At 38.4% G+C, this 23,008-nt stretch overlaps 1 protein-coding gene across 3 annotated transcripts in view; it reads left to right on the top strand.

Annotated features, from left to right (window-relative positions):
- Positions 1–23,008, top strand: part of LOC126851497 (hemicentin-1-like) — a 94,526-nt gene that overhangs the window by 54,059 nt on the left and 17,459 nt on the right. The window contains exons 3-6 of one of the 3 annotated variants that reach the window (XM_050595547.1): positions 12,098–12,270; positions 14,794–15,004; positions 15,554–15,665; positions 16,098–16,276. In XM_050595547.1, the coding sequence (XP_050451504.1) occupies positions 12,098–12,270; positions 14,794–15,004; positions 15,554–15,665; positions 16,098–16,276 (675 nt within the window). Of the gene's footprint in view, positions 1–12,097; positions 12,271–14,793; positions 15,005–15,553; positions 15,666–16,097; positions 16,281–23,008 lie in introns of all 3 variants that reach the window. The other 2 variants (XM_050595549.1, XM_050595548.1) reach the window with 2 other exon arrangements.

The following is a 23,008-nucleotide window of genomic DNA, read 5'->3' as shown; positions in this document are numbered from 1 at the left end:
TTTGATTATCGGATTTTCGCAAAGTCAATTGGAACCATTCGATGCTTGCTGTCGAAAAGTTTTCTACAGATTAATTAGTGATAAAAATCAGGATAATGACGTTAAGATCAACTTAATGTCATGATAAAAATATCGGGAAAATAGTTTCATGAAAATTTATCTTGCACATGCGGTTCAAATGCAGGAATGTCATTAAATAACGATATATTTGACAGCAATTTTATCTCTTTACAGTTTTATAATTATATTCATAATCTTTGTCACACATTTTACTACAGAAATAAGGATAAATCCAATTATTATTTTGCTGATCTTTTTAAATCCTAATCTATAGAGGATTCTGATAAAATATTCTCACAAGATGCTGAATATATAAGGCAGACATCTAGGTGGAGTTTCTACTCTCTGGAAAATATCAAGAGAATCCTTACGATGAAGCGTTCTTTAGAAAGACTCGCTCTCTTCTTTCGAACTTAAATTCGCTATTTCGTTGTGAGAAAATATTAAGTAAGAAGAGAGAGAAACAGAGAGTGTCGATGAAGAAAGAGAAAATCCGTGTGCGGCGCCAATGAAATCGATTCTGCCTCGGCGCGATTATTCGGCGATCCGATAGATCGGTAGCATTGTATCTTTATGTAGCTCGGCGTCGTGTTTAGAAATAAAATCGCGTTTACGTTAACAGCTTGCCTCTTGGAAAGAGAAGACTCCGGCCACGTTATTTACTCAGATTTTCCGCAGTGATATTATGAAAAGGAGCGAAAAATCGGTGCTTTTCTCGCTCGCTGTACAGCAAAGCGTGGTAATGACATCTATAGATAGAGATGTCATCATTGAATTTTCGAAACTTTCTGTTTGCCTTTTCAGTTTGTTCTAAAAATTCTTAGGAAGATTAGAATTAATATTTCTCTCTTTACTCCTATATGTTCAGTGCATCATTTTTTTACATATCAAATTATATCATATACAATATTCCATTTATTATTATTATAAAAAAATTATTATTAATTATGATGCACGTGACTCTTTATGTCATTTTTTTATTTACTAAAATATTTTAGAATATAATATTATAACGAGTAATTTTAATTATAATTAGGAATAAATAGGAACTATCATTTTCCATTTCAGGATATTAAAATATAAAAGCTATTTGTAAATTAAGGATTAAAGTATATTTACTATATTTTTGATTCTTGAACGAAGAGAAGAATTCGGAAACGAGAACGTTTCGAGATAAATTTGCATCGCTGCAACTGCATGCACCGTTTGCATAATTGCATTCATCCTCGTACAATATTTCGCATTTCGATGTGTAGCGAGCAATCTTATCTGCGCCTCGGTTTAAGAATATACCGATTTAAGAATATGCCTTTCGTAAGCGAGGCACGTCCCGAAGCAACTTATAATTGACCGAAGGTTTGTCCGTGACAGTTCTCGTTTCTATATCGTTCACCTCTGTTCTTCTCGCGCTCTCTTTCAACTCTCTCTCTCTTTCTCTCTCTCTCTCTCTCTCTCTCTCTCTCTCTCTCTTTCTCTCTCTCTCTCTCTCACTCACGCTCTCTTTTCCGCATCTTTCCATCACTCGGCCTCTTCTTCCATCTACTCTCTTCGTGCCACGAATCGACGAAATTGCTTTGCCCCGATAGACATGACCCAGGGCACTTTGCCACGGCAATTCCCGACCACGCCTTTCGATCCGTTAAAAAAGAGCCGCCCTATATAGCCGGATTAATGATTGACCGTCACAGGTAGGCTCGTATTCGAAATATCGCACATATAGTGTCTTGTATTTCTTCCATCTCTGTTGCTTAAATTATCGAATTTGATTGATGAAAAAATACGAAGATCTTTGCAAAATTTATTCAACTGTAGTTCAGTGAATATTGAAAATCATATGAAAGTGACCGCGTAAACCTACCCATTGATGCAAAGTTTTGTAAAATCGAAATAACGAGGTTACATCGCAGCTATGGCAATTTTACGCTATCGCGACACTTTAATTTGACATCTGCTACAATGCGGCACAATGCCTCTGTAATCTTGCCGCATGCTTTGCTGCAGCGCTAAATGTGGTTGTACATTTCTCATTTCACGTTGACCTGGAAATGCCAATACTTTTGGATTTTTTATTGGACGTTTACAACAAACGGCTAGATAATTAGAGCATTTATGATTACTAGACGAAATTGGATTACAATTAATTTTTTTTTTTTTTTATATATAACAATTTTTCGATTTGATATATTTTTATGATAACGTATACTGATTATTTTGCAAATACAATTACGTTAAGAAAATATCATTTATATTGCTCCGCGATCTCGCCGTGAGCAACAGCAATCAAGCTTCGCTTGAAAAAAAAAGACGTACTCAGAATTAATGAAGCTTTTACAGGTTTTCGATAAAAACGCTGTTAGTTTGATCGCAATCGAGACGTATGTCGGGTTTCATACATCGATAAGTGCTTATCCGATTGTTCGTGCAAAAACCCGTACGCCATACAGTGACAATGCGTCATCCGATGTACGATCATCAAAGACATGCTTTTTTCGCGTCACGAAGATTAGAGGCCGCTGATTCGGTAACGAGAAACTCTCGTGTTCAGCGCGACTAATGACACGCAACACGCGACGCGCTTTGCAGGATTTGATACTCTGGTATTTACATTGTTCGATCGAGAGGAATTCCATCGGTCGGCGACTATTGAAAGCGCTGCAATCCGTACTCTGATCTCTGTGATATGAAGAGAAATTATTGTCAAATGATAATTATTTTTTTTTCTTTCCTTGGAGGGAAAAAAAGGGGAATAATATATTTTACTTCTGACGAAACAATTCTTCACAATTGAGTCTTCTAAATATATCTTTTAAATATTATTCGATGTCTCTTTTACAATACGCGCGATTTAATATTAAAAAATTATTTTTTTCATTACAAAAAAAAATTTTTTTTTTTCTCGACATAAATTTTGGAATACCAGAACATTTATCGCGCGTTCACATGCGTGACTTCGGACTTTTTCTAATCGTGTATTACGGCGAGGAAAAAAAAATAATCCTCGTATTTGCCACGCAATAATATACACATAATTCTGAGCGCGGCAACATCGTTTGCGTCTCTGATGCGAGCTCGTGACGTACAACTCGTGTAACGAGGGCGCGGCCGTATCCACGAAATTTGCAAGGCAAAGGAGCACGCACACACACACACACACACACTCACACGCAACTCGCACACATACATACATTTACTTACGCGCAGACGAATAGTATTGCGAATAGTACGGCTCTCATGGACGCGAAATCTCGTTTATTAAAATTCCTTTCGATCAGAAGGGACCGATCGGGCGGGCAGTGTCCTCCTTCATCCTCTCTCGCGTTATTGAAAGCAATATTTTTGACGTTAGCTATTGTCGAAGATCCAAACTGGAAGTGTGTTACCGCGAACATGAACGTTCTGCGTAAGCTTGCACGTCTACTCGAGTGTATGTAAACGCGCGCGTCAATATGGATGGAAGCTATTATATCTGCCTGCCCCCTCTCCCCTCCTCTCCTCTCCTCCCATGTCCTATCCTCAGCATTATTACACAACTGAAAAATGCTATAAATCTCTCACCCTTATTATGATTGCATATATACGTTGAAACTGGTTTTCATCGCTCTCGCGCTCTGATAAAAGTTCGAGAGAATCGCCGATCGATCGATCTCATTATGAATATATCGATCTCAAATTTATCTCGCTAATATCGCCGAGGCGATCTAATTCCGCGAACGTACATTAGAATCTGTGTGTGCCTTCCACGTGTGATGACAAACAGATCTTGTTGGTAAAATTTTCAAGACTTTGAAGGTTAATCTATATCGTGTATTTAATTTACGAAATTAAGAAGAATAATGGCGCGTGTTCACGTAAATGTTCTATGAAAATTTCTGGATGACTCTTAGAAAGTACGCCGTAAATATATATTTGAATTTGACTAATTTGACTAATAAACCTAAGTAACTATTATATATTTACTTTCTCTCTCTTTCTCTCAAAATTTATATATATATATATATATAATAAAATGTAGATTTGCAAGACGTTAATAAGCATTTGTCCAAAATATAACGATTGTTTCAACCCGAGAAATGACTTAAAATGGATACATATGTGGTGGAAATAATGAATAGCACTTTGGTCGCTCGCCATCGATATATATCAGATCGCGCTTTAGATCAAATCCGCATATTCGGTATTTAATCCGCGTATCGATCAAGCTATAAAACTCGCCATTAAATCCGTAAACAATATTCGTCCCGTGCATCATTTACTATCTTCATCCGATTGTCCGCGTTTGTTCTGTGTAACGCTTTACACAGATATGAATGCGGATTTATTGCACGCCTTCGTTATCTCGTGACGCGCTAATTCGCCGAGGATCGACTTTGACATCGCGTCCCGATAACGCGAAATCACCAATAACCGCTAACTAATACATCGATTGGCAAATCTAATTACTGTCATTTTTACATAGATTTTACAGGACGATAATTTCATAAATTACCTGTAGCGTTTCAACGCGATAGGGCGATAATACATTTATTCGATATAAATATTGAATCGATTGAATATTTAATCGAATGCAGACTCAATTTAAGCGTCCGTTAAAAATTTTCGTGCCATTATCGCGATCACACCATTCTCGGTATAATTCGATCGATACAATACGCGCGAAAATTGTTTCATCGTAAAACGACGAAAAGATGGGGTCTCGTCGCGCAACTTGACGAAACCACGTTGCGGATTCTCGCGTTCTCTCTGTCTAATCTGTGGGATTAAGCGAATCGCGGTTTCGCACGCTCGCCTCGAAAGGGACGCGCGATCCCCCGCGGCTTTGCGTACTTTTAATTACGGCGACGCGGCCGTGTTTATCGGATATTCCCTTTGACGCAAGAAATTGGAAAAGTTTTAGGCGGACGTATTCATTGGACAAGCGCCCGAAAGTTTGCGTATTCGCGGCCACTTCGCTTACTTAAAAGCGACCCCTCGCACCATTGCCGACGTCTCTGTTTGTGAACGACAGTGCCCATTGCGGATATATCCCGCGCTGTCGAAGCGACCGTCGCCGCAATAAGAGATGAATTCCCGCCGAATCCATTCGCCTGGAATCGTCCTGGAAAAGAATCCCGGATTCGGCCCGAAGAGGCCGGTCCTGCCGCGACCGACGTTTCTGGCTCCCGCGCGATAAGGAGCTTAACTTCTCTTTGGTCTACTTTATCCTCGAGTTCGTAGCGAGAACGTCGATGTAAGCGCTTGGAGTTGATCGCGCAAAATGTCCCACGATGGGCTCAGACCCGCTACGACGGATAGATATATTTATACGCGGTTTAGTTTGTAATTTATATGTTTTTATTTCTTTTGATCTGGATATATCTCTCTGTTAGAAATTAGATAATACGTTTACAAAATTTTCACAATATTTATACGTTTTAAAAGAATTTTATCCATTGAATGTATATTTTCTGCAACATCTCAGCAAGTTACAGAATGACATTTGTTTTCATATCAAGACATCAAGTTAATACTTTATGAATGAAGGCGAAACATCTTGTCCCTAAGACTTTCATTCCTTGCTACTACAAAGTTATGGCGCATTGAGTTAATATTCGATAAATGGATGCAACCGAACACTTTGCATATTCCCCTAATATTCCCATTCGTCTATCGTTTTAGAGTCGATGACATTGGCGGTTCTTGTTCCATGATATCAAGTTAATACTCGTTGAATAAATTCAACCGCGTAACATCTTGCTCGGAATATTCCCTCTCTCTCGATTCACAGGACGAGGTCTTAGCTCACTGCAGCATCAACTGTTTGATGCTGTAGTGACTTAAGACACACTAAATGGAAAGTCAAACATCTCCTTTCATTCAATGAACAGGACGTGTTCGATCTCTCTCTCTCTCTCCTCGCATGGTTGTCGATCCGTTGAAGAATCTCGGGCAATACCGTTTAACGGCTCGTTCGAGTTTAATGCAAATGTAACACGCGGAGCGATGACTGGCACGTGCCTCTAATGGCGCGTTGGCGCGTTTAAAATTATCGTCGCGTGCCCCCGCAAGGCTCTCCTTCTGAAGCGGATCCGAGAGACGAGCTACTTTAGCCATTACCGACTCGAATATTTGCATCGTAATAAGTCCGCCTTCGGCCAGGAACGATCCTTAAATCGCTGATAAATGCGCGGACACGCGACGGATATGAGAATCGAGGCGGAGAGAGGACGAACACCTGGGACAGGCGACGGTTCAACCATCCGTAAAATTTACGGCCGATGTCGATCGCGATCGGCATACGCATCCTCGATATTCGCCTGTGTACACATTGTCTCGCGGCGTTCATTATCAATCGAGACGCGGGAATAACGATAATGGAGAATTCTTTAGGAGGTCGCCGACATAGTCGAGGCGAATCGACGAGTTGGCTCGTATAAATAGTCTGCTCGTCTGAAGGATGTAATAGGTGGAAGATAAAATATTTCTCACGAATGAAGACAATTCACTTTATTATGTCAGCGTGAGAGATGAAAATTTTTTCATTCCTTTCAATATTGCAAGCTCGTCCAAAGACTAAAATTATTAACAAATTATTCCTCTAATTTATTTTCTAAATTTACTTTCTTAACGGGATTTATTAGTTAATAATTTGTAAGTTAATAATTTATATATATTTTATCGCTTATATTGTTCCATATATTTTGTCAACGATGATAACGTCAAAAAAAAAAAATGTGTGTGAAATTAACTATAACTTCTAATAACATACTCTCATGAGTGGATATTGTTCTACCTCTATATTATTGTACTACATATAATTTGTTCTTAGATATTCATGGATATCGGCAATCGCTTTGAAACGCATTACTCGAGTTCAAAAAACCACAAGCATTTGCGGGCGTTGCTCAAACGAAAGAATTAATCTATCTCCACCGTTTCACTTTACGCTCTTGCTCTCCTTTTAAAACCGCTGTTGCTTCTCAACTCGTCGAACCGTGAAACTCCCGCGAAACTCGTCCTATCCGTTCGCGAGTTTACAAAATAGTAAGTAAAGGCTCGGTGCATTGTTTTACGGTTTTTGTTGAGATATTTCTCGTTTTCCTTATCGTCCATCCTTGCTAATGAAGCGCTTAAAACTGCCCTTGTCGCGTGATTATGCCATCTTGCAATGATGTTTTTAATTACTTTCACATTTCTTCGTTGATTTTACTTCTTAATGAATGTCGTTCTGTAATTTTTTCTTCAACCCCTTCGTTCTTAGCTTTCGCAATTATGGATATACTTTTTTATTTGCAGAGATGTATTTTTTTAAGGCTACTCGGTAGATTCGCATCCTAGCATATATTAAAAATTTAAAAGAGAGATAAGTTTAATTTTAACGAAGGTTTTCAAGAAACTGCGTATAATTACTTGCTTATAAGAATTTATTTACAAAAAATTTGGAATTTCTTTGAATAAATAAAATCTCCGTAATGAAGGAAGGATTACTATTAAAAAAGGGAAAGAGAGAAATACATGTATTGTACATATATAAGGAGAGCAGTATAATTCGGTTCGTTTAAGGAATTTAATAAAACTTTAAATTTAATTTAATATAATTTATTATGTTATATTATGTGTTTGTGTGTGTGTCTCAAACGAAAAATATTAAATATTGCGTTACCTTTATATATTAAAGGAACAAAAACATCAATTACAAGCTTCTCGCTAATGTCAATTGCACGCAGCGCTTGCAAAAGCAACTGTGTGACGCAATATTTAATACTTTTCGTTCGAGAGAGAAGATGCGATGCAGTCTCGATGTAATTTTCCGATACTGCAACTCGATGTAATAAAATGGGAAAAACGAGAAAAAAAATGTGCTTGCCACACGATGGTTCGAAGAAAAGTTCCACTTTTACGCATATGGGAGTAATGCTGGAAAAGGAACGAGACGATATGCGAAACATAAGCCACTTATATTTTAGCGAGAGGTTTTATCTTACACGCAATACTTACAACGAATATTTTGGTGACAGTGTGTTACCGCAAAATGCATACGCGAAACTTTATCGATATAAAAAATAATTCTCTGGATTTGTGTGGTTCTGGAAATATAATAACATTTTTCTTTTTTCATACATTTTTAAATTTTTATACAATGATACTATTTAATGACAATATTAAAAGCAATAGAAATTAAAACTTATTAGCCCATTTTAATTTCTTTAAATTCTACATTTTTTGCCTCTTTAAAAATTTTATTGTTACATATCGTATGAAGTTAAAATACTCGATTCACTCTTATTCAATTTTTCCGTTAACGATGACAATTGATATTCCATATTATCCGATAAATGTGTCATTATATCGGCGAAATTAATCGATGTCTTCAAAAGCATAGAGGTTTTCCACAACCGCGATGTTATTAAATAACTTATTCGGATTAATATCATGGAATTGAGCGAATTTTTATGAACTTGTGACGCGAACGATGAATTTAATATACATCTGATAAATTACTAAAAAACACTACTTATAACGTGAAATAATTATTTCATAGTTTTTCGAGACTACTATTCTCTCGTTATTATATTGGATTGCACATCCTGGGGCGCTATTTTCGGTCAAAAGATGACTCAACCGAAGCAAGGTGGCAGCGAACCTTGTTCGGTCGAGAAAAACGTGGGTGAGCGCGAGAGCAGAAGCGAATCCCTTCACATTCTTAAATAGAAACTTTTCTCTCGACTTTTTCTGGATTTCTTGGAGAAAATTTCGTGCGTGTCTTTGGAGGAGACGCGTCCTGAATCCGAAGACACATCACTTCGTTCGAGTTCTCCACGCGACTGAACAAGCTGAGAGGCCGGGAACATAAGCTACTTGGATTTCAACGAGAAGTGTTGCGTTACTTTCACGAAAAGCGGACATCTTGACGACATTCTCCGCGTTCCTCGTCTCGTAATCTCTTCGAAAGGATTGCTTCCATAGTATAACACACACATTCGAGGGAACGTCGCGTTTGCCTTGAGGAACTAAACAAACAAATCTACCTCGCGATAAACGCTTTTCTCTTTGTTTCTCATTCTTCGTCTCTATATCTTTTAAATATATTTTTTTTTAACATTTAACAACAAACGCTGATTTTTAGTAAAACCTCATCTTTATCTTTGCGATATCGTTGTACTACCTTGAACAATTTTGATAAGTGATCGAAAAATTGTTTGAGCGAAAACATCGAGACGATCAAAAGTCCTTTGTATTATACATCGCGCTTTAGTCTTGTGTTCTTTAGATTTCTTTCCTTCAGTGGCGCTTGCAGTTTCGTTGCAAATGGAATGACAAGAAAATAGTTGAAATGTAACTTTGGGAGACCCCAAGTTTTTACATTTGAGTCGCTGCACGAGACGTACCTGCCGTGACTTTTACATCTCTGGCGAAAATCAAAGAAAAACCGTCCGAGAGAGAAAAAATTTCATTTCTACTATTTAATTATACTGTAGATATAGTGTATTTTACAAAACAAAGTGTAAATTGTTTGCCTACATTTTTAATTAACTTTACCTTATATTGGGACACTCCTTCGTGTATTTGTACGCGGCAAACTTAACTTAGAGCGGTATCCATTGTCAATCATTATTTAACGAATAATAATTTCTTTAACTTGTTCGATATGTGCGCGCGCGCGCGCGCGCAAATCAAACGAGATTGTAAAATTTTACGTGGAATTTGAAATTAAATTTTTTTTTTTACGGTATGTCCGCGATTTCTTTTGAACAGTAGTACTATGTTAATCGAGGCAGGTCAACGCGCGTGCGCGTTGGCATGCAAATATCTGGACCAGTGATGTTCGTCATCGGATTTCTTTCGAGAGAGCTTCGCGTTAATATGGAAACGAAAGCCGAGCGCTGACGAGACTGACAAAAAATACGACACGATTGAACAAACGGAGGGTGGCATGGGGGGGGGAGGGGAGGGGGAGGCGGCCATCGACGAATGATTGGTTTCGGCGCCGCGGGCCATTAGCAAACACCTGAAGCTTCTCATCCTGCCGGAGTTCCTTTGCCTCGAACTTTCAGTGGAGAAAGAAGAGCACCACCGGGGTTAACAAACTCATTCTTTCATCAGAGCTCGCTCTGACCCGTCCTATAGTTTTTAAACGTTTTTTGCCGCATCACGTTAGTCGTGCCGGCTGCAAACCCGGCGAAAAAGCCGATTAACAGCCTGCGATTGGAATTGGGTGCTTTTTGCCCCGCATTGTGCAACTTTGCGCGGTATTTCGAGCGCGGGGAATATCGGCGGTTCGAGTCCGCATGCGGGAATTTCCGAGCGAATTTCCTTTGAAACGAAAGAAATTTACGATTGTTAATTTGTATAATGTATCTGTCGATTTTGTATTTGTGCGCGAAACATATCGATACAAGCGGAATCGATGCGCTATAGAAAAGGATGAAAAAGAATTTTCTAGTCTTACCTGGAAATGGAAAATATTTCTAATGTTGATATGAGATATCGTCCTTCATTTCTGACACAATTAATTTTCACTTTATCAAAGTATTGAGTACATTACGCAATAATACAAAAAAAAAAAATTGATTGATAATTGACGCTGCCATATTATTACGTAATATTATTACTTAAAAGACACCGTGTTTATAAAGTATCAACACGAGAATGCGGATTCTTCGGTAGCATCCTTTCGTAAATTTTCTCACTTCGCTAAGACCTCGTATAACGTACATAAAAGGTTTCTCAGAAGGGTTTTTACGTCACCGGTTACCAAGAGTATCGTTTTCGCGGAATAAAGTAATCAGTGAGACGAGCGGTTGGAGAGAGAGATGAGAGTGTGGGGTGAAAAAAATTGATGAGGGACTGTTGCAGGGAATTTTACGCCACACCGGCAGATCGTTACTTTGAAAAACAACCGTACTTGGAAGGATACTGTAAAACAAGCGTCTCAAAGTCTATTAAATATTTTTAATGAGATGACGATATTGTATAGTATACGAAATAATTTTTTTTTTATTTATATCCTTTCACATTCTCTAATAAATTCTTATCGTTATTTTTTTTTTTTTTTTCATTCATTTTCTCGTCGATATTCAATTTGTTTATATTCGATTTTAAATACGATTTGAGAAATAAAGAGAAGTGAGAGATTAGCTGTCGAGTGAATGTTTGCGCAAGAAGTAATAAAATTACATAAGGATAAAAAAAAAGTGTGTTGAAAGATATTAGGAATGAACGATTCATTTTACGTATTTGCATAATGAACGATGTGATCAGTCTGCCTGTAAATCTTGCAATTCCCAGGCATCGATCGGATTTTCGTTCCGGCAGAAATCTCATCGCAAGGATGTACCTTCACGTAACATACCAGGAACGAAGTAGAATTCCCGAAGGGTGTTCTATTAGAGTTCGTTCGTCCGTTCGCGGCAATCGACATCTCAAACAGCGTCCCGGATCTGAATTTCTGTATTCGTACCGGCTCAGTCCAGGTTCAGCTTTAAACGCTCAGTCGGATAAACCCGAACTTGTCCCGGACAATGGAACTCGTTCTCACGACGTTCCGTCGAATGGGAAGAATCGATTTCTTTATGAAAGAGCGACACAAGTGAGATTTTATACGGAGGAGTTAATAATAAGTTTTAGTCAGTTATCGATAAAATTCTTTTTCTACTATATTTTCTTTTATCGGATTGCTTTCAATTTGTCACATTATTGCATATCAAATTAACAGAAATTTTGATAGATTATCGATATGCTATTAAGCTATCTAATCTCAATTATACATATAATTTAATAATTTCCACTATGAAATATTTTAATATTTATTTATTTATTTGAAAGTTTTTTTTTCCCCATTTATTCTTTAATGAATAAATGTATAAATAATATAACGTGAATTTTCTTTTTTAATTTGATTGAATTTGGATTAATCAGCTATATATTTTGTTACTTGCAATTTTTAAAAGACTTGATTATTCAGGGCTTTTAAGTTTTACTTCAACGCCAATGCTGCGCGACAAGATTTCATTAATGGCGATGATAAACAAATCTTATTAACGAGCCTCATTGTTTTTAGCAGAATGCGCAGCCAAGAACGGGAGAGCGGTGGTGGAGCACCATCCGTCCTCTTACTGGGAACAACCCTTTAGTCAGCCTTACTTTGACAACACAACAAAGAGGGAGACCACAACCACCGTAGGGCAATCCGCTTACCTGCACTGTAGGGTGCGCAATCTTGGCGATCGCGCGGTAAGTCCCAAGTTTCCTTATCAAGAGCTCGTCGTTGTAATAACAACTCCCAAGTTGGGAAACTTAGCATTTTGCCACGATGTGATCGCGAGTCTGTTAAACATCGCAAACGTCTAACGATTTTGATTTTGTAGATTATTCTCACTTTATGGGACACTTATTTATATTGTGACGTTGTTCGACAATGCATTTATTTTTATCGATTGACTTCAAAAAGTATTTTTATATTATTTCTCAAGTATGATATTTTTCTTGAGATTTGCACGTTTCTTTCCATTTGTATTTTCCGGCGTTTTATTTATCTCGCAAAAATCATTTTTGTTACTTTTCTTTTTCACTGAAATTTATTCTTAAATTATCATTTGATAGTTAATTTGCAACACATAATAATATTATATTATTATGTCAATATTATTAATTTTTTTACATAATTCCATGCATGGTACGCATGTTTTGAACGGTTTTGACGGGTGCTTGCTCATGAGCAGATTAAAGATAAAGCACAAGTGAGAATATAGAATCAAGTACGCAAAGTACTGTAAAATTATTTTGCTCGAACTTTTGATAAATAGTCTTGCCAATGACATCAGTGTTTTTAGAAAAAAATCAATTAACCAACTAATCCGCTTATTAGGTAAATTATGCAAAGCTCGATGGACGCTTTAACGCTCGATTGTACGTCAACAGGTTCTCGCGATTAAATTTTGCCGTTGCGAGGGGACTTGATGGAGCAGAAGCAGCGACAAACAAATTTGTCATTGCGAAATTAAAGCGCTTGTTTGATTATCGCGAGATCCAATTATATTTTTTTATTTTTCTGTGCGCAAAGCGTTTTTTTTTTTTTTTTTTCCCCCAAATTCTATTGCTACCGAACTTCGCTGACATTGATAAATTTTCGTACGCGCGCTTACTCGACGATCGCACGAACGTATCCGAAATCGAATACGTGAACTACGACGAGGCATTAATCCGCGATCGTTCTGCGATAAACTTGGGTGGTCTCTTTGCTAATGCACTTGCGCGACTTGCAGTTCGGAGTTCATTCTTCATTTATCCGCGTGACGCGACGTCGCGTCGCCTCGCGTTTTTACAGTAACCTAGTTTACAGCTAGTTGCAGCACACCGGCCGAGGCCTTTGTAACTCTTTTTCGCAATCTTTTTTCTCATAATTCCCCGCTCCCCACCCCCGTCTACGCAAACTTTCAGGGTGAGTATAACTTTTCACAGTCCAACGCGCATACACTTTCTTGCACATATTTAGAAAGTTACGGGAAGACATTAACATATGATCTCGTTAACGCCGAGATACCTCTATGGCCATCGCGTTGTAAAGTGTCATTTTTAACTTTGAAATTCTGTCCAAGAAAAAAAGAAGTAAGCAAGTATATGTATATTTGATATATATATATATTTCTTAAACATTTATTAAATGAATATAATTAAACTATACCGTAGAAAATTATCTCTTTGTACAGTGCTTTCAATATTATATTCCTGCGAGAAAACAAAAGAGCAAATTTTTGCGAAAAGAGCAATTTACATTCTTTTTTCTTTAATAACGCGTTCAATTCTTTTAAATAAAATATACATCGTTGCTTGCATTTTGTTAACTTCCAACTACTCTTTGTACTTGCACAAAGTGGTAAAATGTGATGTAATAGAGGCGAACGTTATAAAAAAGAAAAAAGGAAAAAAATTCAGAGAGGTGCAGGATTGCATAAAATACATAGTTGCGGGAGATACGCATATATATTTATTTTTCGAGCAGTTTGGTGGATCGGCGGGCGGTTCGGGCCGCTGTTTAACCCGGTATTCATCACTCGCGGTCCTAATGCAAAGTAATTTCGCGGGTAGGCGCATAGGTCACCCGGGCGAATGGTGACATTACGCGTTATCGGCCCGCTGCTCATGCATCACCGCATGACGCACAGGAACCCGTCAGAGTCCAATCACCGATCGTAATCGCCAATAAATCAAATTTCTCTCCCGGCCTCCATCCCCTCTCCCGACAGTGTCCCCCTTTTAACTCCCCCGCGTCCATTCCGTTCGCCATTCACAGCCACGCCATCGGCCCTCAATAATCCGCGCACCTATGTATGTACATACATGCGTCTGAACGTTTATATCTCGGATCGTAAAATCAACGTGATCGACGCAGATTGCACCGCCGTCCGTCGCGATCGCGTTTCGCCTCAGGCTAACTTCACGCGCAAATTATGGATTGTCGCATAACAGTCGGTATCAGTCAAAGGTTCGCATTCATGTGTGCATGATATCATTTAGACGATCGGAAATTGCGATTAAAAATTTTTTAATTTTCGAATTCTCTTGTTTATGCAGAAAGAAGATGTAATTTTACGCGAGAGATTTTTTTCTGTTTTGATATTGTTGTAAATTTGCGAAATGCACGTTTGACATTTCATCGTGAGATGAAAGTTACGCGAGACAACTTACGGAACTTTCCGGCTTCACGTCTAGTTTGGTGTGTCTTGCTGAAACAGCAGGTGTTTCTTGATTGCGCAGGTTTCATGGATCAGGCAACGGGATTTACATATCCTTACCGTTGGCATTCTAACGTATACAAACGACCAACGTTTTCAATCGTTGCATAGCGATGGCAGCGACGAGTGGACCCTGAAGATCAGTTCGCCGCAAGTGCGAGACAGCGGGATCTATGAGTGTCAAGTCTCGACGGAACCCAAAATTAGTCAAGCTTTTAACTTGAGCGTAGTAGGTGCGTATAACGTGTTTCTTTTTAAGGATACTTTGACGGCTTTTCAAGTATATTATAGAAAAATATAGAGTAAATTATAAAATATATTATAAAAAAATATATTAAAAGTAAATTATAAAATATAAAATATATAAAAACTATATTATAAAAAAAAAAATATAAAGTAAATTTTAAAATAAATTATACAATCGAGATCACACACATTACTTTCATACATGCATAAATTCTTTAAAAGTAATAAAAATAATTTTACAATGTCGCATCCGCGTAATTTTCGTTTGATGAAAATAGAAGAAGGAAACTGTGAAGATAGATGACGGGATTGTGTTTTAAAGCAATTAACACAAGTTTCATACTGTGCTCCAATACCAAAGCCGTTTGTTTCCTAAGTGAATTTTTAAGCGGCTGCTTTCGACGAGTTAATTGCAGCTGTGCGATTTAAGGAAAATTTGTGATCATACTTCTTGGTTTGGGCTTTACTTGTCGATTCGGCCGAGCGTGCTCCGGTCCGAAAACCACTTTAACTTTGTTCTATTTCCCGCGACGCAGTCTCGAAGGCAAAGATCAACGGCAATTCAGAGCTCTACATCAAAAGCGGGAGCGACATCAATCTGACCTGCATCGTGCTGCAAACGCCGGAACCACCATCCTTCATCTATTGGTGAGTTTCGAGCGTTCTCCCTTGACGATAGCGCGATTGAATTTGTTCCGCGTATATTTCGACACGGTCGAGTTTTGCGAAATCCAAATTTACAGCGACCTCCATTCGATGGAATCTGCTTTATCGAAAAATTTCAACATTAGATGCCCGGTAAAGCGAATCTGCGATAAAACGAATCTCCGACAGAGTTCGCTCCTTGAAAAGTTATAGTTTTTAGAAATCTCTCGCAAATGCGCTGATTCACATAAATCGTCTCGCATTCTTTTTACATGAATACTTACAGCTGCAATTTATTTTTATATACTTTATTCAACAACTTGATAGGGAATGAAGGCAAGCATCAAATTCAAAAACAGCTGTTTTAAGATCGACTTTATTTTACATTTTATGTTACACCACTAACAGCTCGAATTTTTCTCGATAATTTGACAGGTACAAGGGCGACAGTGTGATAAACTACAGTCAACGCGGGGGCATTAGTGTTGTGACCGAGAAACAGACGCGGACGTCACGTCTTCTGATCAGCAAGGCGCTGCCAACCGATTCCGGCAATTACACCTGCGCACCATCCACAGCCGAGTCAGCCAGCGTCCTCGTCCACGTGCTCAATGGTGGGTGAGTCATGAATAAAATTATCGAAAATAAATGTCGCGATTATTCTTTTGTAAAAGAATCTTTTTGGCTATTTTCTCGATGCTGACATTTCATATAAAACTTTAAACAGTCGATTCATTATTGCCGATTAAACATACTGATGTAAATGATGCGTATTACAATTGCATGAGAGATATATTCGAACAGCGACGATATTTATAAGAATGTCAACATTTCGCCCCATAAAATGGTTTTATATTATTCATCCGCTGCATACGGAATTTTCGGCAAATGATTGTTTTCGAATTGGTTTGATAGTATAAATATCAGGACCACAGAATAAATCATAGCCATATAATAGTTATCGATCTAATTTTTTTTTAAATTTATATATCGATTACATCGCGATATGAAAGAATAGCATATTATCAATTGCGATATTTGCCGTTGAATTTAACAAAGATTCTCATAAGTTTCGTGAGAAACGCGGAAGTATAAAGTCAATTAATTAATTCCGACAACTTTGTGCGCGTTTTAATCAAGTTTCCGGCGAAACGTTTTCAATATTACTCAAGTTGTGGACCGCTTGAAGGGATGCTGAAGAGAAACAATTTCTATCGCTTCTGAATTAAATAATAATGCATCAGCATAAAATGTGTGCGTGCGTACATGGCAAGAAAGTGTAGACATTCGATCCCGACGCAGGATCGGCAAAATAAATTGAAATTTTCTGCAGCAGCAGAAGTAAGCAGGCAGAATCACAAGAAGCGAAATTAAATCGCTCGACTGTGCCCGTCATTGATTTTCTCTTAACTCGCTCAATTGCAGCGTGCAATCTGATTTACTTGTAGTTTATTTTACGAATCTTACATATTCCTTTGAGCAAAACATGTATTTGTAAATTACGTAATTGGAATCATACAAGAACCTTAGAGGAATAAAAATTTATATTTATCTCGAAGACGGGTCACAATAACAATGTAAGAGAGAGAGAGAGAAAGATTCATTATAAAGGCTTAACAAATTTAACAATTTAACTTTCTACACGAGTTGTAAGAACATCAATTATTACGCATCCTCGTAGACGGAATTAATCTCGCGTTTGCCGTTATTCGTAAGAGATTTACAAGTAATTACTGCGGGGAAAGCCGCGCGAGAACTTGCCGGAATGAAACTCTCGTCAAGCAAACTATATATGTACTAACGACAAACTATGAAGTCTCCAGCTAACTCCACCGTTCCCTCATGTCCTCTTACGTTTGTGCGCAGAGAAATTAGGTCCGTGGCTTCATTTGGAAACTAATATAGGTACGGCATCGTGATAATCGAAAAACATCGGCGAATGATCATAACTTTGATTAAATCGCGCAAACGAATAAATTATTTCGCCGGAATCATGAGATAATATCGACGTAATATATCTCCGAATTTTGTCGTCAAACAAGTCGATTAAATCGGATCATCCGACAGAAACTTATTAATAAGGGACGTTAATAATCTGAATGATGTTATATTTGTCAATGTTTCTGTCATTTCTCTCTCTCTCTCTCTCTCTCTCTCTCTCTCTCTCTCTCTGCATTGCTCGTCCCCAAATCGTCGAACTTATCATCGCTATTTTCCTTCGGGTTTAATGTAATGTAGCAAGGACGAAAATTACAGAGTTCTAAAAGCCGCTCATTCAATTTGGCTGATTCATCCACTGTCGTCCTCGTCCAGATAGCTATCGCATTGACCTCGGACTCGTTCGCAAAATCGCGCACAACGTGCGTATGTACGAGAGCTTAGCAGTCGGAATTCATTTCTCTGACATGGATCTTTCGTCGGCGGTTATATCGTCCACTGAGAGTACACAAGGGGGAGGGAGGCCTTTACAAAAGTCAACAATAGTCTCGTTTTATTGCGTCAAAATGGCTTTCCGGGTAACGTCAAATTGTCGTAACGTACAGAAATATATTTTTAGAACGAAATAGCAACTACGAGCGACAGAGTAAAGTTTTTTTTTTCTTTTTTTTTTTACGACGTTTCATCTAGATTGTCGCGAAACGAGTGCACGTTGACAACGACATCGCGGCACACGTTATCGGGAGGCGACTGCGAACAGTCGGACGAACGCGAAGTCACACGATATCTCGATTGCGAGAACGGCGCGCGCGCGCGGCGCGAAGGGAAGGTCACGAGGGTGAAATGCGGAGTAGGTGTAATCTGACTTTACGGACCGGGCCGTAAATCCCACGGGGCTTGAAGGAGGGTTCGGGGAAAGAGTGTTCTACCGATAAACTAAAACGGCAAAGGCTGTAAACGCGCGTCGTCGTCGGTCGTATAGCGTTGCGTCGATGCACTCCAACTCGTGATCGCGCGTCCCTGCGTACAAGCGGCGATAAACCGGATATTCTTGTCGAGTGGAAAGGGGGTGGGGGTGGGGAAAGGTCGGCTCCTCTCTTTATTTCTCGACGATTCGCGGCGCGGAACGCCGAAGAAATAAATCCTTCGGACACGTCTGCCCTTTTCCACCTCTTCGGACTCGGGGGGATAAATCAGCCGAGATATTGTCCCATGCAAATCCCTGCCGGGTTACCGCCGGTTACTCGCCGTGGTGTGCACTCCTCCCTCCTTCCATCGTACGTTCGTTCCTCACGTCCGCATGTCTCATCGTGGCACGCGAGCACTCCTGAGATATGCACGTCAAGTGGCTGCTCGACGGTGTGAGAGATCGCGCAAACTGTTATATGTTATGTAATATCTTTCTACGTTTTCTCTCTCTCTCTCTCTCTCTCTCTCTTTCCCTCGTTTCTTCCTCCATGTTTCTACTCCGATTTCCGTGCAGGGTAATACCGAACTTATCGGAAGTAATACCGCCAGTTATCGGAAGTACTACCGCAGTCATCGGAAGTAAATCGCGGCGGACGTACACAGCGGATTTGGGGCAAATGTTTGCGGCCCGGAACGCCGCTCCCGATGACTTCGGTTAACCCTTTCAGTATCGCTCTACTCTTGGTATTACGATTGTTTTGTATATTTCTTGAATATAAATTGCAATGTTAATCGCGGGAGACACATAAATGGAAAAACTTTCAGAATCGGTGACCCGAACTGAAGTCTTAATTAGTTTAGACCGACTTGCAGAGAGAAACGATTTTCCGCATCGCGACTCTTTCTCTCCGCGATTTCTTCTTTTTGCACGACAGAAAAAAAAAAGAAAAAAAATTTCACACAGCGCGAAAGGATTGTCGAGAAACGTCCTGTGCGATGCGGCGCGGAAACGTAAGTCCTTGTAATCTCCGTGAGACTTATCAAAGGACTTCGTTACTGCGTGATGTACTGCAATATCCGCGAGTTAAATTGTGGAAGTTACGGGAAAGCCACCGTACATATACGCGGAATACGTATTTACTCCCGGCCACAGTCTGACGATGCTTGTACATAATGGTACCGCATGTGTGCGGGCAGAGACGCGAGTAATGTATCTTTCTCTCTCTCTCTCTCTCTCTCCCTTTGCATTTCAACTTCGACTTTCCTCCGAGGAAGACTTTTGATCAGAACAATACGAGAGGATAATGTCGGCGCGGAGATTAAAGCGCGAGATAGCGCGTATAACGCACACTTTCGTAATAACTCGTACGCACGTGGCCCGCGAAATTTCAGTAACGAGTTTGGCGGCGTGTAATAACAAGGCGGCCTGCGGGCGTATTATGCGTAATTAGTTGCGATAGGGAAGTAACTCTCTACGTGGGGGATTCGTGCGCGCGTCTTCAAGAGAGTTCCGAATCCCGAAAACCTTAATACATAATTTAGCCGTCAATCGTCAAAATATCTCAGTACGCGACGCGATTCCGCATCGATAATAATTGTGGTGCGGCGCGCGCGATTTTGATTAAGTTATTTCTGCCTTGCTTATCATTGCGCACGCGGTCTAATACGCGAGACGGATACTTTGCCTCGTCGAACAATATTGTTTCCCGAAATTCGAATTTTGACACTTGACGCATTGTCGCGTTTTGCCTTCGACCTAGTATAATTACAACCATGACATAACGATGCGGAAGCGAATATATCGTTTCATCGAACAAATGAGAAAATAAATAAGAATTAGAAATTCGATATAGATTAACGTTATTTTTTTTTTAATTTCTATAAATCAATCTATAAAAAGTGACACGAGTAATTTAATTCGCCCATTCTTCATTTTGACGATGACTTTCGTAACTTTTAATAAAGAAAGCTATTAATATTTATATGAACGTTCTCATCGTTAAATCGGTAAGCACGTGCAGTTTGCGCGAAAATAATAACGTGCAATTTATCAGCGCGATTGTAGCCGGGACAGTAGATGTCGATACATCTGCGCGGCCTCGGTTAACTTTCCAGCAACCTGAAACGTTGCCAAGTTCTTCGACATAGCGTAGAACGATAAATTATACATGCTTCCCGTACTCCATAGAAATCAATTATCAATTATGAGACGGGATGCTATAAAACGTTTTCTCTTTTTACGTAAATACCTGCGACGCGAATCATAACTCTTAACGCCTATTTGATAACTATTAAACTTGATTAATGATCAATATTGTTTTAAGAAATATGAATTGTGTAGATAATTTGAAATTTAAAATATTGTAGCGTTTAAAAAGTAAAAAATGATTTTAAAAACAAAACCATTGTTTTTTTTAAAAAACAAAAATGTTTTTTTAAAAAAACAATGGTTTTATTATGCACCATTAATTTTGAATTTTATATGACATTGTATATAAAAAATATATTATTTGGAGATATTTTTTCGGAAAAAAATTGCACGTGCGTACGTCATGCAAACTTTACAAAATCTAATGGAAACATTTACTCGATGAAGTATTTAACAGAATCATAACACGCTTTATATATAACATTTTAATTTATGCATTTAAACCGTCACTTTTATTATATAATATTTTGCGAACTGTTTTCCAACAATTATTTATTTTAAAACTCTGTTATATAAGTTCCGAAACAAATTTTCAATCAAAATATCCGAATATAAACTGTCACTATGTAACAGGATGTAATAGGATGTATAGAAATAGAGGTATATGTCACTATTTTAAAATTAAATTCACGTCCAACGGAATACGCTATGTTTGCGAAAGCGATGTTTGCGGCCTTTTATCAGGATGCCGTTTACTTACGTATCAGAAATTATTCTAAGGCTCTAAGGGTATGTAGATCTTCGCAAACACTTTGTACTACGTAGAACGATATTTCCGCATGACAGCTTAAGGATTTATCAAGACAACCGACGCGATTGCCAACGCAAATAAATCCTCAATTTGCCCCGACGAGTAATCGAGTTGACAGGACCCCGACGCACACGTAAGGCTCTTATGCACACGATCGCGTATGTTCAATCGTGCGTATGATGCGTCCTCGAAGCCGATCGTTGGATTTTAGTCCGCGAAGTATGGCGACGAAGTGGAACCTGTCGAGTTACAGTCGGACGTGACTCCTCTCCCGACATCGCGAGAATAAGAAAAGTTTTGCGATCAAACGAGACGAAACTAATACAAAGCCATTATCGGGAGTTAACGGCGTTTCGTGCCGTAACTGCGCACCAGAATTTATTGTCTTCCGACTACGAATCGCACGAGCAACGGCAAACGAAGAGAAGGTACAGCGATGAGAGAGTGAAAGGGGGACGGGGAGGGGTTGAAAATTCTTCCCCGCTACCATCACCACGTTAGATTTGTTAGATGGACAACGAGGTTCAAAGAGGTTCATGTCCCAGTTCGCTTCTATTTATCTTCCTGGAAGACAAACTTTCCGCGAGGGTGCTTCGTCGCACCTTCCTTTATGCGCCGTCTTGTTACTTGTCAGTCCGCTCTTTACGTGTCAGCGTCTTCGAGCTATAAGAACGGTCAATATGTCATTCTTGAAAGCGGGGCTAAAATTTTATTTGTCGAATTTTTCTATTTATTTCTATTAATTCAATTTAATTTAATTTTTTAATTTTTTATTTTATTTTATTTTTATTTTATTATGTTTAATTAATTTTATATAATTGTCATTGCACTTTATTTCATCATTTTCCCGGCAATAATCGAGACTTCTCGCCGTTTATTTTTTTTTTATTTGACATCGATGTCAGTATCTACTTTAGGAAGGAATGTAATGTCAAGAACACTCAAACTTATCAAATTACAGAAGGAAAATAATGTGAAAATGATTTATTTCCTGTTTATAAGTTAATTGTCATTTATTGAAGTTGTTAAAATTAAGAGTTTTTAATTTAAATTATTATTTTAATTTAAATTATTATAAGTATTATATTGATTGTTCGTTATTTTATTTTATTTTAGATAGGAGAGTATCATATAACTAGATGTTATGTTATTATCATAACTTCTATGTAAACACAGAATGAAAACATAAAAACACATAAACACGGAGGTAAAACAAGAGCCGAAAGGTACAGATTATAAATAAATAGAAAAATAAAATTTATTTGCTGCTTTCGTTGAATACTCTCGTGTTACATTTATTCTCGCATTATTTGGACTGCTTGATATAATAATCGAATAACAGGGAGAGTGTTTCCGATGTTTGTTCATTATTAACATTTCGATTAGAAAATTGGTCATGTATTATTTGTACATTAAAACTTGTCATTTAAAACGGTTTCAAAATACCGAATTAATATCAAGCACAAGCAAAATGTGAATTTATATTAAAAAATTGTCATCCTGTCAACCTTGACGTAAAATATCTATTGAGTTTTTTTG

The sequence above is a fragment of the Cataglyphis hispanica genome, chromosome 8 (genome assembly GCF_021464435.1).
Source record: "Cataglyphis hispanica isolate Lineage 1 chromosome 8, ULB_Chis1_1.0, whole genome shotgun sequence".
NCBI lineage: Eukaryota > Metazoa > Arthropoda > Insecta > Hymenoptera > Formicidae > Cataglyphis > Cataglyphis hispanica.
Note: the sequence above shows the minus strand (reverse complement) of the source record. Positions and strands in the feature narration are given on the sequence as shown.